Here is a 24007-nt window from a genome sequence, read left to right on the forward strand (position 1 = left end):
ACTTCACATATTTGTTATGTTACACACACACCGTGAAAGAATCATTTCAACCATTGAAAAGCAGCCATCTCTAGAAGAAAGCAACAGCTGCTTAAAGGCACAAAACAACATCACTCTATAGTTTAGGGTAGATGTGTCCAGATGAAAATGCAGAGTGAATTGAAACAGTCAGAATGGAAGTAATTCATACTAGAAAGCGATCAGGACACTACAGGTAACACATCAAATGTTATTATGACTTATTGGTTCATCCCTAAATAATTCTTCATTGCTGAAACCAAATTACCTAGTAAATCACTTTTCTAGGGAAGCAGACAATAAATTCTCACACAAAGTCCAATTGGTCTGCACACACAGTATTTTAATTCAAATTTAAGCCACGTACCGAAGATAGTGCTGACATTCCTAGATAAGCATATTTTTGCTACATCTTGCAGAACAGAACTTTATCAGAGTAAAGCTGCAAAACTGGGCAGTATTGTAACATCTTTGAACAAAGGAATATCAGGAGATTCCTCAAGCTCCTAACGTTTTGCAACACTTACTGAATAACATCACTTACAACATGTGAGAGCTGATACTGGCAAAACTTAGAGAAGTAGACACCTCACTCATCTTCCAAACAAAGATCTGACAAAAGTTACAGAAGGATAAGAAAAGCCCCCTATTGTGGGTCAAATACTTACTTGGTGTAAACTGACAAAAGTAAATGCTATTGTGATTTACACTAGCTGAGAATCCAGTCCATACAATGTTTGATTTGGAAACAGGATGTGAAAAGCTAGTTTAATTCAGAGCTATGTTGCCAATCTGGCTCAGATCACAAACAATGAGTGAAATTGGGACTTGAAGGAAAATGTGCTCCATCCCTGTCCTTTGATGCCCTAGAAATGTCTCAGACTCTGTCCAGTAATGGACAACTTCATGTGATTTACATTCCCTTCACCAACACAAGCTCATGCAGAAAAATTTACAGTGCTCCTGTACCATTAGCCCTTTCCCACAGGCCAGAGGGGAACACATTCGGCTCAGCTAGTCCAGGTCCTCTCTCCCAGACTTCCTTCCAGTGTTCTTATATCCCTCAGCTGATCAGCCATCCCAGACTGATTAGCTAATTAGCTGCACATCCCTAGTCTACCTTCTCCGAGGGATTGATATTTGATTTTTGATGTTTCCAGCATGGGATGTTAGTCCTTTGAAAGTTTTTTGGAAAAAGAAGGCAGTGACTTTAGTTTCCGCACTGTCCTCAGATAGATGTTTCAGTAGGGAAAAATATCTGGTCTTTTCCCAGAGCTTTGCTGCTGAGGTACCTCTCTTCCTTCATTTTGTCTGACACAAGATAGCTGCCAAAGAGGTTAGGTGTACTGTTTAGCCTTCTGAGAGAGACTAAAATTTTGCTGGGTTTGTCACTAGTAAATTGTGGGAGGCTTTTAGTGAAAAAGCCATCACGTAATTTCAGAATACAAAAAAGTCAACTGTGGGAACTCAGCTCAAAGGTTTTCCATTGACATCACTGAAAGATTCCTTAAGATGTTTTAAGAGGATAAAGTTGAGTTGCTATGCACTCCAGCTTCCATTCCTTACAAGGAGCTGGGGTGAAGTTCCCTACTTGTCTGCCAAAGTCAGATACAGCTGTAAGCAAAAATGGTAAGCTACTATAAAAGAACAACAAATACAGTGTAAGGTGGTGATAAAAAACAGACACCTCTCTAACTGAACCAAACTGCAAAAGGTTTAACAGATCTTAATGTGGATAAATATCATTGTGCCCAAGAAAGTGATGTGACTTGTCAGAGGTCACAGAGGAGCTTGAAGCAATCAAATAGGGAGCTGGAAGAAATCATGATGAGAAATACAACCTACATCTCACATTTGAATTGAAAAAGTTGAATATGTATTTCCCTTGCTATCAACCACAGCACATTGGACCTCCTTATGGGTAAATTGCAACTGCTCTATTAGTCCATTTTGATTACTTAGGCCTGGTTTACACTAGAGGGAGGGATGGATCTAGGTTACGCAACTTCAGCTACGTGAATCACGTAGCTGAAGTTGACATTCTTAGATCTACTTACCAAGGTGTCTTTACTGTGGTAAGTCGATGGCTGACGCTCTCCCATCAACTCCGCCTGTGCCTCTTGCCCTGGTGGAGTACCAGCGTCGACGGGAGAGCGCTCGGCAGTCGATTTATTGCATCTAGACTACACACGATAAATCTACCTCCACTGGATTGATCGCTGCCTGTTGATCCAACCAGTAATGTAGACAAGCCCTCTGTCTACAAATTTCTTAAAAAAATAGAATTCCTTTCTATCTTTAAAAGTTAAAAATGTGTTTGCTCTAAACTTTTTTTTAATTTCTTTGAAAAAATACAAGTTCATGGCAATCACCTGAATGCAGATGAATACACTCAGTTCCAGTGCAGAAGCATTTAAATAATTTTATTTTTATTTTCTAATTGAATTACAGCATCCAGTGTGCCATTTTATGTTCCATTATACCATCGTGTGTTTAAACATTAATGATCATACTCTAAAAAACCCATGTTTCACTATAAAAACAAAGAATGAAGTAAGAAAGTAACCGTGGCAGATTACAGGGCTATTAACCGAGACAAATTGTGAGTCTTGCTATTTAGCTACCAAGTACACTTGTTATTCAGTGCCTCATTGACCTTAAATCGTGTCACGTTTTATGAACAGATGAAAGAACTTTCTACATTTACAAGACATGTTCAAACATCACCAACCTCACTTTAAACACTATAAACCTGCATTTAAGCTTTGAATGTAAAGGAACACAAGCTACACAAACTGAAGAAGAAATGGAAGATAGCTGTATAGTCAAAGAAAGATACATATCCATATACTTGGGCCTTGATTCAATATGGCACTGAACCATGTGCCTCACTGATTTCAGCAAGAATATTGCTGAATCAGGACTTTAATTATCAATATACTACATCCAACTTTCAACCATGCTCATTTATGATTCCTACCAGGTCCAATTTGAGCTGCCTCCATAATTGCAGCTATTGTATAAATGGTAAAGATGTGTAAAACAAACAAACAAAAAAAAATCCTGTTCTTAGGTTGTTGCTGCCATCATAGGTCATGTTTCATCTTTATTTATCTTCTAAGATTTTCTGAATCTAAATACTGTATTTAGCAGGAGTATGAGTTCCCAATCACAGTTACTGCCATCAGAGTGAGATATTTTCCTTGGCAGATGGCACCAAATAGAGTAAATGGACCATGATCTCATCTCATCTAGGACCATGTTCTGGAAGGCACTGATCATTCTCCAGTCCCATTGACTTCAGTGAAAATAAAGGGCACTAAACACGATACAGGACTGGTCTGTATATAACAAGTAAATAACAACCATTTATAAGAAATCGAGATCTACCTACACTGGGACTTTGTCTTAATGACAAATTTTGGAACTGACCATTATCAAGGAACCAAGGATGCTCAAAATAGATCCAGGGAATGGCCCACGTTGCAATGGATGGAGAAGGAAAACAGGAGAACATGCAGTAGTGCTGGTTATTTCTAACATTGTATTCTACTGTTGGTCACTTATTTCTCCAGTGGTTGAATAGTTTTTCATTATCAACTTGAGTCCAGTCAGTATATTGACCCTGTTGCGATGACTGCATGGAGCCTAACATTCTAACTGAAGGCAACAGTGATAAAGCAGATGTGGAAAATGCCTTCTAGTCTCTTAACTGGATTACATTTGGGTTTTTGAAGAATTGAGCTGAACAGGCTTTTTTGCTGGTGCCAGAAATTAAGTCGCTTTTCTTAAATCCTTTTTTAGTGATTTTCTTTAAAGATATTCAATTTTAAACTAGATGACTGAATGGCATTTTAAAATGAAAATAATAAAAATAAAAAGCATACATCTGACTCACTTTAATTTAACTGTAGCACTGTATGCTGTCTGCACCAGACCATATGCTCTTGAACGGATGTTGAAAAGGCAATGCTACACTAATTCAGTATCTCATATTGATGGCTTTCATGCTGCTGTGTGCTAGTTCAGCCAAGTATTTCTGTGGATACAGATGGCTTTCATAAATCTAGTCCAGTGGTTCCCAAACTTTTCAATCCTGCAATCCTTCTATCACATATATAATTAGTGCATGACCCACTGTTGTGATAAATTATGCTAAAAGAAGAGCCCATGTAGAGTGGGGCTTTCCCCCCACAGGTAGGGAGAGTGTCGCAGAAGACAAAGTCACATATTATGTACTAGGAATTTCCCTTGCTTTTCTTTCATTTTACTTTTGTTACTCTGCCTCCTCTGTGGTTTCTCTCCCCAACTTTACATGGCCCTTCCCTGCCCCAGGGACAGCACAGAGGAGATGAGATATTTTAAATTAACCCACAGTAGTTACTCTCTAGGCTGTATTGTCTTCTTTATGTTATTTTTTTCCTTTTACCACTCTGCAAAAATAACCCATCCCACTTCCTGCTTCACCAGTCTGGAGGTTTTTGGCCCATACCATTTTCTTCATGGAACATAAAAAGCTCAATTCATTGATTACATACTTCTCTCTCCCTGGTTATACATGCCTTTTAAATTACAAAAACTTAAAAATATGACTAACTTGCTTGTATCCTCCCTAAAGAACCAAATGGCAACCCAAAAAATGCCCAAAATTCATTGGTTGAGAACCACAATCTAGTCTTTGTAATAGCTCAAGTAGTCAGATACGGTCACTTATGCTACGCATTTTCCCCTACATTTCAAATTGTGTATAATCGTAGGAATCACCACCAAAAACCTATGTTGTATGTCCATCATCTGCCTGGAGTATCTCAGTACAATCAGACTGTGATGAAGCTTAGAAACTTCACACCAGCATGGAAAAAATAATAGAGAACCTATAGCTCAGTTAGCCCTGTCTCCCTACACCTGCAGCCAATGATAGGCTTGGAGGGAGAAGAGCAGAGAACCTGGCTCAGTTCAGGGCTGACGGGTGAAAAGGCAGGAGCTAGTTGCCCCCCGCCTGAGGGGAGTGTCACTAAGAGCCTAACAGCCAGAACAGCCACTGGGGAAGAAGCACTGTGTCCCTGACCAAGGGAGACTGCTGATGAGACCGAGAAGCGCCCAAAATCTGAGTGAACTGGGTGACTGAACTATAGAGATGTTGTGGGGTTAGGTCCCATCAGACTTACAGCTGCCTGCCCAGAAGAAGCTGAGGGCACGGCAAGAAGAGGGCACTACTTGAGTTGAGTCCTATAAACTGTTAAAGGACATGCTCCAAACTTAAAGGGCAGCGATAGGAAGTAGCCCAGGGCAATGAACTTAGACTCTCTGCCAGAAGGTCCCTGTTTGGAGGTTATTTGCACAAGGCCCTGGGTGAGGACCCAGGGGAGTGAGGACCCTGGTCTGCCTACCACATCACCGTAAGGACTGAGGCACCTCAGCCAGGGAAACAAGGGGCTGAAAGCCAAGTGTGCCAACCAGTAGGCTGCCCAGCCTTCCAAGCACCATTACACAGGGTTTGCACCAAGCTGCAGGGTACTGTCCAATTCCAATTTAAAAGCTCCACTGCACTTTTTATATGATTTGACTTAAGAAATACAAACGCAAGCAGATTCCAGAAAATCAGATAAGGAATGATTTAACGTCTGTAGCCAGTAAGAATTAAGCTTGTACTAGATCCTTCAAAAGCATTTTTTAAATATTTAAATTCTTACATTTTGTTTTTCCTCTTCAGAAAACTGCACTAAAGTATCCTGATAAGATTGTGGTAACTGTACCTCCCTTCTCTTTTTAATTATCAGTTTCAATTAAGAGCCAGACTTGGCAGTTGCTTTGTTTCTGTTTCAGATACAAATTGCTCACCAATTTTCCCAAATACAAATAAAGCACAGTTAGAGAAACAAACATTTATTTGCCATAATATATTTATCAATGTTTCCCTTTCTCACAAAAGACATCTACAATCAAGTGCTCCTGTTACAAAATAAGTCTTCTGCAGTGAGGCAAAACAAAAAATAGTAGAGTACAACAGGAAAAATAGGTGCACGACTATCCACTCTATTACTGAATTACAGAGCCAGAGAAGCAGATCCTTAGCTAGTGTAAACTTGCACAACCCACCTCTAGCCCATGGACTGTAGCCTATTTACACCCCAGTGACTCTCTCTTTGACCACCTTCAGTGAACCTTATTCAAAAGAAGCCACATGCCACTTAAGTGCCTACCTGACTCTTTGCTTCATCTCTGCCCACCTACAGGGAAAAATGGAAAGATAATCCAGTGCGTGTGAGAAACTGGGGATAAAGATTCACCATTTATTTGGAGATTATGGGCCTCCATATTTTGGCCAAGAATTGAATGGTTATGTAGTCTTACCCATACTGTCTCAGTCCTAGGAGTGGTCCTTCCAAAAATACAGTGAGTCACCCTGACTATGGCAGATGGTTTGCCCACAGCAACAGAGAAAACCAACATCAAGCATCCCTCTCTTCCAGCTGACACAAGATAGTGCACACCACTTTAAAGTTATTAGTTCAAAAGTCCTTTTCTTGTAAAACATTCTGACATCACTGTGATTATAGCACAAGTGAGACAGTTATGAACAAAAGACAACATATTACTTCATGATGTAATATTCTCATGTCCTTAAAATGTCTCTTTCTTAATAACAGTTTTCCCCTTAGAGTCCAAATCCCTTTCAGAGTGATTGTTAAGAGTGGATGTTTGATTTTAAACACTCTGTTTATCAGATCCAAGCAATGTTACTGAGCTGTTTCTTTAAAAGAATTTCTCCATATGTCGGGGTGCTCCTGACTGTACCCAGTAGGGCCATTCTGGGATGGAAAATTAAGACTCTTTGGATCCAGTAACTATGCTTATGTTCTGAATGTCTCCCCTCAGTTTTGGGACACCATTTTTCAGGGAATATTCAAAGAGGTTATTTAGGGTGGAAGTGCCATATGCTAGGCAAAATGCAATTCTAATAGTACGTTATTTTGACCTGTACAGTAAAATCATCTAAAGTACATTTTGTAACAAAACTGCAGCTCAATTATGCTTACTCCAGAAAAAGAGTACAGAAGCTAAATAAACTAAACTCTGACATCTACAACAAATTTAATTTACAAGACTAGTATTTTAGTTAAAGATTTAAAATACAAAACTAGAATTCTATTGGTACTTAAATACTCTGTGTTAATACTGCTCCATCAATAAAGAGATGATTTATATGGAAAAACAATTTCTCTTTTAAATGGGAGCATTAAAGTGCTTTGAATCCCAGGACAGCTAAGAAACTTAATAACTAAAACCCTGATCTTGCAAACTATGTAAATAGGACTACTCATATTTGTAAAGTTACTAACGTGAGTAAGGGTTTGCAGGTTTGAGGCTTAATTTAGTGATACTGACCTGCAACAAAAATAAGATTAATTATTCCAGCATAATTGCACCTAGTGCTGTGCCATTACTACCATTTTCAAGTTGTTTGACATATCCGAACAGCACTGTTTTAAGATCATTTTTATGGGCTTTTAGTTTATTTGAGACATACAGACAGCTAGTGCAGTATCTACTGAACATTACTGTCCTGGTGAAATATATGTATCAAAATTGTATGTAAAGTTATAAATTTAAACTGTATAACACTGCAGTAACATGTTCCAGAATTAGAAAGGCAGACCCAAACCAGTTTTTCAGAGACAAAGACACATGTCTGGAATTGCCAGTGTATTAAAAAATCAAGTGGGCTACCACTTACTTAAGCTTTCTCAAGCAATCATAGAATATCAGGGTTGGAAGGGACCTCAGAAGGTCATCTAGTCCAATCCCCTGCTGAAAGCAGGACCAATTCCCAGACAGATTTTTGCCCCAGATCCCTAAATGGCCCCCTCAAGGAATGAACTCACAACCCTGAGTTTAGCAGGCCAATGCTCAAACCACTGAGCTATCCCACTCCATAATGGGAAGATATAAATGAGAAATTTACATTTAATTACAGGGCCACGTCAGACCTTATGTCCACATGAGACGACTTGTCACCTGCACCCCAGCAGGAGGTAATCCTGAAAGAGGGGACGATGGTATAAGAATGAGAGACAGTGACCTCGAATTTACCTCTCTCCTCCATCTCTGCTCATCACATCATCGACTCTCAAAGAACTGAACTAAGGGGAAAGAGGCCCAGGCTGAAAGGACACCCAGCCTGTGAAATTTACTGCTGCGTATGGTGAGAGAAAACCTTTTGTTTTTAAATTCACTTAGCTTGTTACGTTAGGTATTATCTTGCATTTTATTCTATTATTTTCTTCTGTAACCAATCTTGACTTTTATGCATCATCACTTGTAATCACTTAAAATCTGTCTTTCTGTACTTAATAAACTTATCTTATTGTTTTACCTTAACCAGTGTGTTTGGATTAAAGTGTGTGGGAAACTCCGTTTGGGGTAGCAAAACTGGTGCATATATCATTTTCCTGTGACAAAATGATGAACCTTCTCTAAGCTTGTATTGTTCGGAAGGGTACTGAGCAGCACAAGATGCACATTTCTGGGAGAACAAGGCTGGGACTAAGAATTCACAGTTGTCGCCCTTCATGAGAGACCGGTCAGCATGCTCATGTATTTAGCTGGGAATGAATTTGCATGCTAAAGGCTGTGTGAGCAGGTCAGAAGTGGATGTTCTGACTGCAAAGCAGTATAAAAGGTATCCCAGACTAGAGAATTAAGGAGACCAGCTGTTCAACAGTCCAGATTGTACCCTGGGGAATGTCACAATTTGCGTCTTTAAATTTACAATAATCTAATAGTAAATATTAAACAGACAAGATGTGCCTTTTGCCTACCAGCTGCACCAAGGGATGGGGGAGCGGGGTTATCACATGATCTGGATTCTGTTGCCATCTCTGACACTCGCTATGGGGCCCTGGACAAGTCATTTCATCTTTCTGTACTACATGAGTGAAATGGGAAAAAATATCTATTACAAACCTCAAGCATGAGATGAGGATTAATGAAGAACCATGAGAACTTCAGAGAGAAGGTATTTTTTGCAATATTACCTTTGGGAATATGGCATGGGAGCATCCTCATAAATCCAACAGTTTGGGATTGTAACTCAATGTAACTTTAATTCTTTCTCTGACTTCAATCCAATTATCAAAGTCCATCTATTTAGGTGTTGGTAATGATAGGGCAGTAAGTGAAGGGCATACATAAGGAAAACTGAATTTGATAAAGAATTACCAACAACCTAGCCTGAGGCTTCACTACACTTCTGCAGAAGATGAATATAGCAGGCAAGGAATGGTGTACAGCCAATAACTAAAATAGTGTATCAGCTACATAAAGCAATGCACTATGCTCACACCCATTTACCTAGAGTTCTTGGTTTTGCAGAAGCTTGGTAATGTAAGAAAGGAGAACACGGCCAGGTACTGGTTCTTATTGTGCTTGGAAAGTGTTCAAAGTATGTCCATTAATGATATGGTAACTGTTAGCTTTGGAGGTCAACATGGGAGCCTGAATTGGAAGATATATCCTCCTGAGAATTCTTTTATTTTGTATATCTTGTCAAATGCCTTCAGAGAACTGAAAGACACTAATGCGGTAGATGTACACTGATCCAGAGATGCCCCAATTGTACATTAAGATGTCATGTTACCTGTTAAACATCTATCCCTGACAAATCCAGTCTGGTCTTAAAAACACCAGACCAGAGAGTTAAACCAGCAGGTTTGGACGTTTTTTGTTTTTAAAATTGATAATGTTAAGCTGCCAAAAGAGTTTTTGACAAAGAGTGGCTTTTATCGCAAAGCCACAGTTCTAACAAGCTCCTCTGCATCAGTTTCAAAATCCAAAATAATGACAATTCATGTCTTTTTTTCCCTCTTCTAAATCCTGGAATTGGTTAGCTGCTGCCTAATATGATTCCAAAGCCTCTGTCTTTTTGTATACAAAATACCACTCCACCTTTTACTGCAAAACAGTGATATCCAAGTTCAAAAGTAGCCTTAACAGACATCTGGAAGAAACAGGCTAAACAAAAATGAGGAGCCTTATTTTCCTACTCTGAAATTAATGTTTAAAAGTAACATTGCATTTTCTGTTCACTAAACTAATCAGTGTACAAAACTCAACAAGAAAAAAAATACTGAATTGCACAGATTTATATTTAAAGGGACAGAAAAGCATGTTGTTTTGTCTAAACAATATGAATCAATTTTCTTTCTTTTTGTTGCAATTTTCAATTACAGAATCACTTTCACATTTTTTTGTGGAGGGGGGAGGCATGTCTTAAATGACAAATACTACAGGAGCTTCTCAGTCATATGTGGTGAATATATTCCTGATGATAACACACACACACACAATTATTAAATATTCTATTCATACTCTGTGTATTGTTCTATCTGTACTGCAATACAACCCAATCCAGAGGCCCAGCTTTGGCATAGTTCCAGACATAACATAGTGCTTTATCCTCAGTGTTAAGTCCCATCTGCACTACAAGTTCAAGGGAGCCATGTTGTGATCAAGTCTCATGAATCTTGTATTTTCACATAAGCCCTTTCTTATTCTGAACAAGATGCTGCTGAACAAAGGTTAGTTACATTTGCTTAGTAGTAGTATGGCAGGACATCAGATCTGCTGGAAACCTGGCATTAGCCTCGGAAATGTCATGTATCAATTAGTAAAGAAAGCATCTGCAGAATGCCTACTTCGAAGAGTGGAGATAAACACAGATTTTGTTTGACTGCGTGTTCCAATAACACAAGTGCACTTATATGGATGTGCAATAATCCAAATGTAAATTCTGCAATTATTTGAACTGAATGTTAAACACAAACATCCATGTTACATTTGTAATCATCCAGAAAATTGTGTTTATTTGAAGGTAATCCAATAACAGCAAATACTGAAAATATAAAACAGCAAATACTGAAAATATAAAAAACATAGTGGTGAAGCACTGGAATGGGCTACCTAGGGAGGTGGTGGAATCTTCATCCTTAGAAGTTTCTAAGGCCCAGCTTGACAAAGACCTGGGTAGGATGATTTAGTTGGGGTTGGTCTTGCATTGAGCAGGGGGTTAGACTGGATGATCTCCTGAGGTCTCTTCCAACTCTAATCTTCTATGACTCTATGAAAACGAACATGCATTGGTCCACACTGCTTTGGACCTGTCATCAGCATGGATGCATGTCCTCTGAAATGGTGGCTGAAGCATAAAGGGACATATGAATATTTTGCACATCTGGCACATAAATATCTTGCAACTCCGGCTATAATAATGCCATACAAATGTCTGTTCTCGCTTTCAGAGAACACTGTAAACAAGAAGTGGGCAGCATTATCTCCTGCAAATGTAAGCAAACTTGTTTGTCTGAGCGACTGGCTGTACAGGAAGTAGGACTGAGAGGACTTTCTAGGCTCTGAAGTTTTATATAGTTTTATTTTTGAATGCACAGGTTTTTGTACATAATTCTACATTTGTAAGTTCAACTTTCATGATAAAGAGACTGCGCTACAGTATTGTATTAAGTGAACTCAAAAATACTATTTCTTTTGTTTTTTACATGCCTGACTAACTTAATTGCCTTCTATGATGAGATAACTGGCTCTCTGGATGAGGGGAAAGCAGTGGGCGTGTTACTCCTTGACTTTAGCAAAGCTTTTCATATGGTCTCCCACAGTATTCTTCCCAGTAAGATAAAGAATTATGGGCTCAATGAATGGACTATAAAGTGGATAGAAAGCTGGCTAGATCGTCGGGCTCAACAGATAGTGATCAATGGCTCCATGTCTAGTTGGCAGCCGGTATCAAGCGGAGTGCCCCAAAGGTCGGTCCTGGGGCCAGTTTTGTTCAATATCTTTATTAATGATATGGAGGATGGTGTGGATTGCACACTCAGCGAGTTTGCAGATGACACTAAACTGGGAGGAAAGGTAGATATGCTGGAGGATAGGGATAGGATACTGAGGGACCTATACAAATTGGAGGATTGGGCCAAAAGAAATCTGATGAAGTTCAACAAGGACAAGGGCAGAGTTTTGCATTTAGGAAGGAAGAATCTCATGCACAGCTACAGGCTAGAGACCTACTGGTTACGCAGCAGTTCTGCAGCAGAGGACCTGGGGATTACTGTGGACAAGAAGCTAGATATGAGTCGACAGTGTGCCCTTGTTGCCAAGAAGGCTAACAGCATTTTGGGCTGTATACATAGGAACACTGTCAGCAAATAGAGGGACACGATCATTCCCCTCTATTCAGCATTGGTGAGGCCTCATCTGGAGTATTGTGTCCAGTTTTGGGCCCCACACTACAAGGAGGATGTGGAAAAATTGGAAAGAGTTCAGCAGAGGGCAACAAAAAGGGTTGGAGCACATGACTTATGAGGAGAGGCTGAGGGAACTGGGATTATTTAGTCTGCAGAAGAGAAGAATGAGGGGGGATTTGATAGCTGCTTTCAACTACCTGAAAGGGGGTTCCAACGAGGATGGAGCCCGGCTGTTCTCAGTGATAGCAGATAACAGAACAAGGAGCAATGGTCTGAAAGTTGCAGTGGGGGAGGTCTAGATTGGACATTAGGAACAACTTTTTCACTAGGAGGATGGTGAAGCATTGGAATGGGTTACCCAGGGAGGTGGTGGAATCTCCTTCCTTAGAGGTTTTTAAGGTCAGGCTTGACAAAGCCCTGGCTGGGACGATTCAGTTGGAGATTAGGTCCTGCTTTGAGAAGGGGGTTGGACTAGATGACCTCCTGAGGTTCCTTCCAACCCTGATATTCTAAGATTCTAAATATTTGTAATAAAAATAAATATAAAATGAGCACTGCACACTTTGTATTCTGTGTTGTAATTGAAATCAAAATATTTGAAAATGTAGAAAACATCCAAAAATATTTAAATAAATGGTTTTCTATTACTGTTTAACAGCACAATTAATCGCAATTAATATTTTTAATCTGTGGACAGCCCTAGCGGTCTCTAGTGCATATTTTTTCATAGGGGTAAACAATGTACCTGGGTAAAGTGTGCAAGGAAACCCAGTGTTACATGATGAATCACTTCCCAGGCACCTCCTCACAGCCTGGTTTTTTTTTTTTTTTTTGTGGCACCTGCCTCAGTTTCCCTTATTGGACTCCTTTAAAAATTCCACAGTCTTTTCTGTTCCTATATTATCCTGGTTTATCATCATAGAAATGTAGGGCTGGAAGGGACTTCGAGGAGCCATTCAGTTTAGCCAAGTAAAGCTAAACCATCGGACAGATGTTTGTCCAACTTGTTTTTAAAAAGTTTCCAATGATGGGGCCTCCACGACCTCTCTTGGAAGCCTATTCCAGTGCTTAACTACCATTGTAGTTAGAAAGTTTTCCCTAATATCTGACATAAATTGCCCTTGCTGCAGATTAAGCCCATTACATTTTGTCCTACCTTCAGTGGACCTGGAGAACAATTGATCACCATCCTCTTTACAACAGCCCTTAACATATTGGAAGACTGTATCAGACTCCCCTCAATCTTCTTTTCACAAGACTAAACATGCTTAGTTTTTTTTAAAACCATAAACTGTTCCAATCAAAATGATTTGTATATTTATATTTTTAAGTCCTTAGAGTCCAAATTTCATCCTTTCCGGCCCTACCTGGCTGGAGTCATCTTCTCCGATGGAGTATGCTCTCTGCTCCAGCTCTCCCCCTGTCTCTCCCAAATCTTCTCAAGCTTCGGTACCGGGCAAATTAGTCGAAACAATAGTTAAGAATAAAATTGTCAGACACATAGAAAAACAAACTGTTGAGCAACAGTCAACATGGTTTCTGTAAAGGGAAATCATGTCTTACTAATCTATTAGAGTTCTTTGAAGGGGTCAACAAACATGTGGACAAGGGGGATCCGGTAGACGTAGTGTACTTAGATTTCCAGAAAGCCTTTGACAAAGTCCCTCACCAAAGGCTCTTACATAAATTAAGCTGTCATGGGATAAAAGGGAAGGTCCTTTCATGGATTGAGAACTGATTAAAAGACAGGGAACAAAGGGTAGGAATTAATGGTAAATTCTCAGAATGGAGAGGGGTAACTAGTGGTGTTCTCCAAGGGTCAGTCCTAGGACAAATCCTATTCAACTTATTCATAAATGATCTGGAGAAAGGGGTAAACAGTGAGGTGGCAAAGTTTGCAGATGATACTAAACTGCTTAAGATAGTTAAGACCAAAGCAGACTGTGATGAACTTCAAAAAGATCTCACAAAACTAAGTGACTGGGCAACAAAATGGTAGATGAAATGTAATGTGGATAAATGTAAAGTAATGCACATTGGAAAAAGTAACCCCAACTATATATACAATATGATGGGGGCTAATTTAGCTAGAACAAGTCAGGAAAAAGATCTTGGCGTCATCGTGGATAGTTCTCTGAAGATACCCATGCAGTGTGCAGAGGTGGTCAAAAAAGCTAACAGGATGTTAGGAATCATTAAAAAGGGGACAGAGAATAAGACTGAGAATATATTATTGCCCTTATATAAATCGATGGTACATCCACATCTCAAATACTGTGTACAGATGTGGTCTCCTGATCTCAAAAAAGATATACTGGCACTAGAAAAGGTTCAGAAAAGAGCAATTAAAATGATTAGGGGTTTGGAACAGGTCCCATATGAGGAGAGATTAAAGAGGATAGGACGACTCAGCTTGGAAAAGAGGAAACTAAGGGGGGATATGATAGAGGTATATAAAATCATGAGTGATGTGGAGGAAGTGGATAAGGAAAAGTTATTTACTTATTCCCATAATACAAGAACTAGGTATCACCAAATGAAATTAATAGGCAGCAAGTTTAAAACAAATACAAGGAGTTGTTCTTCACACAGCGCACAGTAAACTTGCGGAACTCCTTACCTGAGGAGGTTGTGACGGCTAGGACTATGTCATAAACAGATAGTTAAGGGTTAATGCCTCTTTTACCTGTAAAGGGTTAAGAAGTTCACCTAGCCTAGCTGACACTTGACCAGAGGAACCAATGGGGGAACAAGATGTTTCCAAAGGAAGGAAGGAAGTTTTCCTTTGTTTTAGAGTTTTCAGTTTCAGCCGGAGTGAAAAAGATCAAGGAACCAGCCTCTTAGAGTAGTAAGTTTTAGAAAGGGATAAATAGGTTTATGTTTATTTTCTTTGTAACTTGTCTTGGTACCATTAAAGGAATCATCAAAATTGGGTATTTGGGTAGTTTTTGTGTAACTAAATTTGTGCCCAGGGGAACGTCCTCTGTGTTTTGAATCTGTTGTCTGTGAGAGTAGCTGGTATGCTAATCTCCCCCAGAGAGTTTTCTTTTACCTTTCTTGTCTTTAATTAAAAGCCTCTCTCTTAATACCTGATTGATTTTTCCTTGTTTTTAGATCCAAGGGGATTGGATCTGGACTCACTAGGAATTGGTGGAGGAAAGGAGGGGGTATGGTTAAATTCTCCTTGTGTTAAGATCCAAGGGGTTGGATCGGTGTTCACCAGGAACTCGGTGAAAAAGTCTCTCAAGGCTACCCTGGGAGGGGAAGGTTTTGGGAGGAAAGAGGGTGTTCCAGACGGAGGATCTGGATGGTGGCAGCGATACCAGATCTAACCTGGTAATTAAGCTTAGAAGTGTCCATGCAGGTCCCCACATCTGTACCCTAAAGTTCAGAGTGCGGAAGGAACCTTGACAGACTATAACAGCATTTAAAGAGAACTGGATAAATTCATGGTGGTTAAGTCCATTAATGGCTATTAGCCAGGATGGGTAAGGAATGGTGTCCGTAGTCTCTGTTTGTCAGAGGATGGAGATGGATGGCAGGAGAGAGATCACTTGATCATTGCCCGTTAAGTCCACTCCCTATGGGGCACCTAACATTGGCCACTGCCGGTAGACAGGATACTGGGCTAGATGGACCTTTGGTCTGACCCGGTATAGCCATTCTTATGTTAATGTTCTCTCCTTAACAAACCAGGCTGAGAGAGTCAGTGGGTAGCCCTTCCCCTGCTGATGTCTCCCTCTTTATCAGGCCCAAGTGCCTTCCCTTAAGCCCAATTGGGTAGTAGGTGATCAGGCACAGGTGCACTGTACTCCACTCCCTGTTAAAGGAGCCAATCACCTTGTGACACCTGGCTACAGAAGAAAAGAAAAAGCTGTTTCACAGTGATTATTTATGCTACCTGTCAACATTTTTCTCAAGATCATTCTGATTTTAGTATCTTGAAAGCCTAACTTACAAATTGGCAGCAGCCCAAAGTAACTTTCATCACCAATGAATGATCACCATTAGATCACTAGAAAACAAAGGTCTTATGTTCCTCACTTGCCAAGGCAACATGATGAAGAAACTAAACTGTCAGTTAGATTTAACAGTAAAACATGTAGAGATCAAAAGCCCTTTTAGAGGCAGATGAACATGCACATAACTTTAATATTGGAAAATGAGTCCACTAACTTCCATAGTATCTGAAATATTCAGACGTAACAAACCCAAACAGCCCAAAATAGGGGTTCTGAAATAGAGAGATATTAATCTTTTGGGTATATTGGTGCATACAGCACACAAATAAATCTTTCTTCTTCCCCACTTTATCATCTCCCATCTTCTGCCTAATCCTAATTTGCATGCATAAGAATTAAGGATTGATCATTCTGTAACCCTGCTGTCAGCTGCTCCTGTCAATATACATGGGTCATTAACAACCTTCTGCCAAGATATTCAAAATTTGCAGCACATCAAAATCCAAAAGGTAACCTATGGCAGCCAATAGGGACCCTAGTCCTGAATCTGAATTAAATAGGAAGCAAGCAAACAAACAAAATGTAGTCTTGGAGTGGAGCACAGCTTGCTATTAACACAAACAGTGATTAGCTTGTGGCCTAAACTGCCATAAATCTGCATTGACCTTCTTTCTGCAGATTGTTTTAGCTGAAGATGCAGTCAAGTTAGCCAGTTACCACCACATTCACACAATAAAAAACTGTTCAAATTAGCAAACAAACAAGATTTTGAACAGATTTTGTATGAGTAACAATCTATTTCACCAAACTACCTTGAAACATCAGTTTGCACAAAACAGAGGCAGAAGCATACTTCAAAAGAAAGTTAGTAAAAGGGACTGAGTAAAAACAGCATCCATTCAGAACCCCTATAAGTGTACAACCTGCTCCAATCCCTTCATTAACATTCAGGATCACAAACTATCCACAAATTTCTTGTTTAAAGAGCAGAGGTAGAATGGGCACCTGCTACACAACTGAGAAAGAGGTTTATATAAAATTGAAAATTTGACAGAAGCCTTATTGGAAGCTTTGAGAAGTTCTCACGTGAGTCCATGGAAATGAGACAGATGGAGATATTGCTTCAAAATCATTATTCAAGATTGCGGCAGAGCAGGGCAAAGCAGAGGCAGGAGCCAGCAGGGCAGAGCGGGGTGGCTTATTGCTGCCGGTGCCAGGCCTCCCGCTAACCCTCCTGGCCACCCTGGACCCCACATCCTACTGAAGTGAAGGGCCCCCCAAAGCACAGGGCTTAGGATGGTCTGTCCTGTCGACAGAACGGCTCTGAAAATATAAGCCCAAACATTAGTGGAGCCAGGCCCATGTTTCTAAATATTGGTGGAGCATGGGTTATGTCACAAGTAGCTTTTCTCTGCAATATTACTGGACACTTGACTTCCCTCAACCTGCAGCTCCAAAGTCATGCAAGTAGTGTCTGGGATCTGTTTAAAAAAGTGTGTGACTTTCAGAGGAGTCTTGAAATCTTTCAGGTAGACTTAACAGGAAAGATGTTGCACTTTCCCACATTGCGTGTTGTTGCTACAGATGAAATTTGGATGAAAACAATGCAAGAATTCCTAAACAATCTGATCAAAAATTTAAAATGCGATTTGAGCATTTTAAAATTCCAAATGATTTCCTTTTCTTGTGTGTGATCTCTGCCTATGGATCTTGCCCTTCTGAAGCAAAGAACATTCTTGATTCAACTGATGAAGGTGCCCTGTAAGTCTCCAGAGCTCAGACGTCTTGAAGGCAAAATTCAAAGAAGTGGGTCTTTGCGATTTCTGGGCTCAATATGCCGACCAGTTTCAGAATAGCCTGAATCTAGCCATTTATCTTTTAACATTTGGATCAACTTACCTCTGTGAATTGGGGTTTTCTACCATGAACATTATAAAAAAACATCACCACAATCACATGACAAACGAACATCTTCATCACTGCATGACCTCCTGCAAACTACTCTTCACAAAGCTTGCCAGAGATCGGCGAGGTCACCTCTCCCACTAGAGATTGCCACAAACACAGATCATAATGTTGATTTATAAATTTTGTTAAAATATAGAAACACTAATACTTATGTTGCAATCAAGATCTTTATTTATTGGCAGCTGAAATTTTTTATTATAATTATTTTGTCAGCCTTCTGCACAAATGGCCTGCCCCTTGTCATAAAACTCTCAAACCAGCCCACAGGTAGATCTAATTGAGTATCACTGATCTAGACCATCCCTGAAAGGTGTCTGTCTAACATGTTCTTAAAAGCCTCCAATGACAGAGATTCCAGGATCTCCCAAGGTAATTTGTTCCAGTGCTTAAATACCATTACGGTTAGAAAGTTATTCCTAATATCTAACCTAAATCTCCCTTGTTGCAATTTAGGCCCATTATTTCTTGTCCTGTGCTCAGTGGTTAAGGAAAACAATTTATCACTCTCCTCTTTGTAACAACCTTTTACCTACTTGAAGACTACTATCATGCCCTCTCCTCTCCCCTCCCCCTTCTCTTCTCCAGACTAAACAACCTCAATTGTTTCAATCTTTCCTCAGAGATCATGTTTTCTAGCCCTTGATTCATTTTTGTTGCTCTCATCTCAACTTTCTCTTATTTGTCCATATCTTTCCCAAAATGTGGTGCCTAGAACTGGACACAATACTCCAGCTAAGGCCTTACTGGTGCTGAGTAGAGGGGAAGAATTATTTCTCATATCTTCCTTACAACATTCCTGCTAATATATCCCAGAATGAGGTTTTTTTGTGACAGTATTACCTTGTTGACTCAAATGTAGTCTGTTATCCACTATAACCCCCAGATCCTTTTCTGCAGCACCCCTTCGTAGGCACTTATTTCCCAGTTTGTATTTGTGCAATTGATTATTCCTTCCTAAGTGCAATACTTCGCATTTGTCCTCCTGAATTTCATCCTATTTATTTCAGATCATTTCTCCAGTTTGTCAAGATTATTTTGAATTCTAATCCTGTCCTTCAAAGTGCCTGCCACCCCTCCCAGCTTGGTATTATCCACAAAATGTATTAGCACTCTCTGTATGCCAATAGCCAAATAATTTATAAAAATATTGACTAAAACTGAACCCAGGACAAATCCCTGTGGGACCCCACTCAAAATGCCCATCCAATTCAATTGTGGAACATTGATAACTAGTCTGAGTACTGTTTTCCAATCAGTTGTGCATCCATAGGTTTGTCTAGCCTATATTTCTCTAGTTTATGAGAAGGTCATGTGAGATAGTATCAAAAGCCCCATCAAGCTTGAGATATACCACATCTATTGCTTCTCCTATGCAAAAGGTATGTTCAAGTTTTCAGAGAAGTGTAGCTTTATGAAACAAGTAAACACTACCCGGGAAGACCTGCCAGAATGAAATCCAATACAAGACTTTCATGGAAATGTAATATATGCTGAAGACCGCAATCAGAGAGAAGGTAGGCTAGGGTACCAAACTAATTAAATGGTAAATCTTTTCCCCCCACCCCATGGAGAGGGAGAGAGAAAGAGAGAACCGAAACTTTGTAGGAAACGTACCAGTTTTGACAAAACTTTCATCGAGAAAAGTTTCTCAGAGAGAGAAAGAGATTCATCCCAGAATACCCAACAGCCAACAGGCCATTCACCTGGGATATGGGAGACCCAGTCAAAATCCCAAGTATCTGGACCTGGGTTCCATGTGAGTACCCTAACCACCAGGCTATTGGTTATTCTGGAGTTGGGGGAGGTGCATGTCTGTGTGTCTCTCCTCAACCCCCCTCACCCCTCCCCCAGCCAAAAGCTTCAAAAGGTCTCCATTTCATCCCAATACAGAATGGAAAAATTGTCAAAATCTCAAAAACATTCTGTGAGACAGAAAAAACATTTCTTACCCAGATCGGACAATAATAGCTATAAGGTTGCCTAACATGTTCCATTATAACCCCTCATTTTCAGCTGCTAATAATTTTGCCAGACTTCAACCATTCAGGCTGAAATCTTCCATGCTCATTCTCAGCATCATATTGATTTTTTTCTTATACGTTTGAGCAAAAATGATTCAGCCATGAGGTTTGACAAAACTGCTTGTTTTTTCCCCTATGTTCTCACATTTTTCACTATTTTTTGAAGAGCTCTTTTCATTTATTTATTTGAATTTATAAAAATCAAGTATCTATTGGCATTCATCCCATAAATTGGGGACACACAACCACCACAACACTATCCATAAATGTAGTCAAACCCAAACTTCAGCCCACTTCTTCCTCAGTAACCTGAGAAGAAGAAAAGGAGAGGAGGTGTGCAGTGTGCACAGAAGGTTCACAAACCTGGGCACTGGCAGACCAACGCTGAGGGTCCTAAAGCAAGAAGGGTCCCAAAGCAAGGAACCCTCAGAGAGCATTCTCCAGCAAACCTTTTCTTCCATAAGTTGAGCAGGCCTCCAGCTTCAGTAACTGTGCTGATCTCCTCTGTGGCAGTAAAGCAGAGGTGGGCAAACGACAGCCCGCGGACCACATCCGGCCCGCGGGACCCTCCTGCCTGGTCCCTGAGCTCCTGGCCCAGGAGGCTAGCCCCGGCCCCTCCTCTGCAGCCTCAGCTCACTGCACCGCCAGTGCAATGCTCTGGGCAGCAGGGCTGCAAGCTCTTGCCAGGTCACGGCTCTGCAGCTGCGCTGCTCAACACAGTGCTCTGTGCTGCACGGGGGCATGGCTGGCTCCAGCCGGGCAGCATGGCTGCCTGTCCTGGTGCTCTGGGCAGCACAGCAGCGGCGCCACCAGCCACCAGTGCTCGAGGCAACGAGGTAACGGGGTAGGGTGCGGGGGGGGGGGGGCTGGATAGGGGGCAGGGGATTTCAGGGCGGTGGTCAGGGGGCAGGGTGGGGATAGGGGGCAGGGAACAGAGGGGTTGAATAGGGGCAAGAGTCCCAGGGAGGCAGTCAGGAAAGAGAAGTGGGGTTGGATAGGGCAGCGGGGGGCAGTCGGGGAAGGGGTTCTGGGGGCGGTCAGGGAGAAGGGATGGTTGGATGGGGCAGGGGTCCCTGGAGGGGCAGTCAGGAAAGAGAAGGGGAGTTGGATAGGGTGGCGGGGGGGACAGTCAGGGAGGAGGATCCGAGGGTGGTCAGGGGACATGGGGTGAGGGATGGATGGTCAGGGGTTCTGGGGGTGTGGGAGCTGTCAGGGGGCAAGAAGCAGGGGGGGTCATTAGTGGGCTGGGGCCGGGCCATGCCTGGCTGTTTGGGGAGGCACAGCCTCCCCTAACTGGCCCTCCATACAATTTTGGAAACTTCGTGTGGCTCTCAGGCCAAAAAGTATGCCCACCCCTGCAGTAAAGCATGGGGAGTCTCTTAGGTAAGCATGTTTCAAAGCACTTAGAGACTGAGAGGTTAAAATTGACACCTTGAATTCCACCTGGATGCTTACTGGAAGAAAATGTAAGTATCCCAGAGCACTGGTTTAAATCATGTTCTCCCAAAGTGTAACTGCAGTTAATAAGCATCCTGCAGGATTCTGTGTGAACCATAATTCTGAATGGTTCCCAGGTTGACCAGTGCATTACAGCAATCTCAGTTTGAGGGGACAAAGCCATTGAGATGACACAGAAAAGGATAACTGTGGCATAGGCATGCATCCAACGAAGTCGGTATTCACCCACGAAAGCTCATGCTCCAATACATCTGTTAGTCTATAAGGTGCCACAGGATTCTTTGCTGCTTTTACAGATCCAGACTAACACGGCTACCCCTCTGACATGTGGCATAGTCTGTATCACAAAGATGCCCCTGATGCCAGGGGGAGGTACCATGCAGCCCCATGGGTCCTCCAGTATCCTCACTCCCTGTGGAAACCCTGGACACATATTGGGGGCCCTGGCTTAGCATGTCCCAGTGCTTCCTTCCCCTACCACAGCCCCACAAACCTGCCTGCATCCAGAGCTTTCCAGGCCCACAGGGCTGTACAACAAAAGTTGTCCATAAGCAGCACGCTTGATTCCAATAGCTGAATCCCATTAACATTAACGTCAATGGGATGGGCAAAATATTGCTACTAACTGAAAGTTAATAATGGGATTGCTCATAATCAATCACTATATTTACATGTGTACAGCTGAACACTTACCACACCGATGCCTTCAAAAGCAAATATGGCAGTACCAAAAAAAAAGGGGATATTTCTTCCAGTCAGCCACAGGGGGAAGTTTTCGAGGATCAGATATATCCTGGTGAGAAAAAATACAGCATCATCACATACTGTATATCAGCATTTCCCACACTTTTGAAAGCCGAGCACCTCTCCAGGAAAATAAACCCAATCACATTCTCCCTTCCCCCCACAACATCGTGTGGTATTAATAGTCTGCACAGTTTAAAATGTAACCAATACCTGCTGCTCCTTGCCCACATCTCCTCCTCTCCCCAGCTAGTCCTCTGCCCACTTGCAGTTGGGAAATGCTGGTGTAGATATTTGTAATATGATAATTAACACAATATTTTAAATGGCAGCATTGTTTACTCCTGGGGAAATTCTGCACCACCGCGCAATGCATAATTTTGCAGAAATCAATGTTCTGTGCACAGAATTTCCTTTTCTCCCCCACAGAAGTGGTCTACAGAGATGCTGGCAGCCATGAGGGGCCACTGGACCCAGCAGAGCCTAGCTCACAAATAGAAAACAAAGCCAGAGGGAGTGGGAGGGAACTGGAGGGTTCCCAGCAGCTACAGTACCCAGCACGTCCCGATAAAGGAAGGAGGCAGTGTGCAGGAAACTCCATGCAAACCCAGAACCCAGCATTAGGATGTTTCTTCCTGTGACTCCCTGGACTCTAGGAGGTAAGGTTGCCAACTTTGGTTGGATGAGTTTCCTAGAGGGTTCACCACATGCCATTATCTTTAATTAAGATTAATCTTTCTTTCCTGGGGACTCCTGGACAATTGTGGAGGGTTGGCAACCCTACTAGGAGGGTAGGGGGTGAGTGTGTGGGTTGGGGGACCCCGCAGCTGGGCTCTCTGGGGATAGGGGGCATGAGTGTCTGGGCCGGGGGGAGGTGACTGGGCTCTGGGGAGGGGTGTCTGGGCCAGAAGGGTGGGTGTCTGGGCCTGAGGGTGTAGGGGTGTGTGTCTGGCCGGGGGGGGGTACAGCTGGGGTGTGGGGGTTAGGAGGTGTGTCTGGGCAGGGGGGTGCAGTGGCTGGGCTCAGGTGGGGAGGGTGTGAGTACCTGGAACAGGGGGTGCAGCAGCTGGCCTCTGAGGGTGGGGAGGGGGTATGAGTGTCTGGTCCAGGCAGGGCCCCACTTCTGGCCTCTGGGGAGGAAGGGGCATGAGTGTCTGGGCTGGGGCTGGCCCATAGCTGGTCTCTGGTGAAGGATTGTGAGTGTCTGGTCCCATGACTGGGCTCTGGGGGAGGGAGGAGGCAGAGAAGCTGGAACTGGGTTGCTGTAGGAGTTTCTTTAACTCTCTACTCCCGAGGGAATGTGTGTGTGTTTCTGCATTCTTACAGACATACTTGCTGACAGGTATTTTGAAATATATTACAAAAATAATTGAAACTCGTGAGATTTTATTGTGTTATATTGACAAATAAAATTTGCAGAATTTTCAAATACTGTGCGCAGAATTTTTAATTTTTTGGCATAGAATTTCCCCAAGAGTAATTGTTAACTATTATTGGTAACTGAGTTATCATCCTTTGATATGAATGGGGCAGTTCACATCTCAGGGCTATTGTTTCAGTCTCTTCAAACTTGCACAGA

The 24007-nt window shown here is 41.7% G+C and overlaps 1 protein-coding gene and 1 non-coding gene across 2 annotated transcripts in view; one reads left to right on the plus strand and one right to left on the minus strand.

Annotated features, from left to right (window-relative positions):
- SLC36A4 (solute carrier family 36 member 4) overlaps nt 1-24007 on the minus strand; it is a 246333-nt gene that overhangs the window by 154896 nt on the left and 67430 nt on the right. Inside the window, 2 exon segments of the mRNA XM_030559215.1 lie at nt 22378-22419; nt 22421-22477. Coding sequence (XP_030415075.1) covers nt 22378-22419; nt 22421-22477 — 99 coding nt within the window.
- On the plus strand, nt 3931-4071 carry LOC115644619. The gene has a single exon (XR_003998555.1). It is a non-coding gene; the product is annotated as a small nucleolar RNA SNORA8 (small nucleolar RNA).

This window comes from Gopherus evgoodei, chromosome 1 (genome assembly GCF_007399415.2).
Source record: "Gopherus evgoodei ecotype Sinaloan lineage chromosome 1, rGopEvg1_v1.p, whole genome shotgun sequence".
NCBI classification, from domain to species: Eukaryota; Metazoa; Chordata; order Testudines; family Testudinidae; genus Gopherus; species Gopherus evgoodei.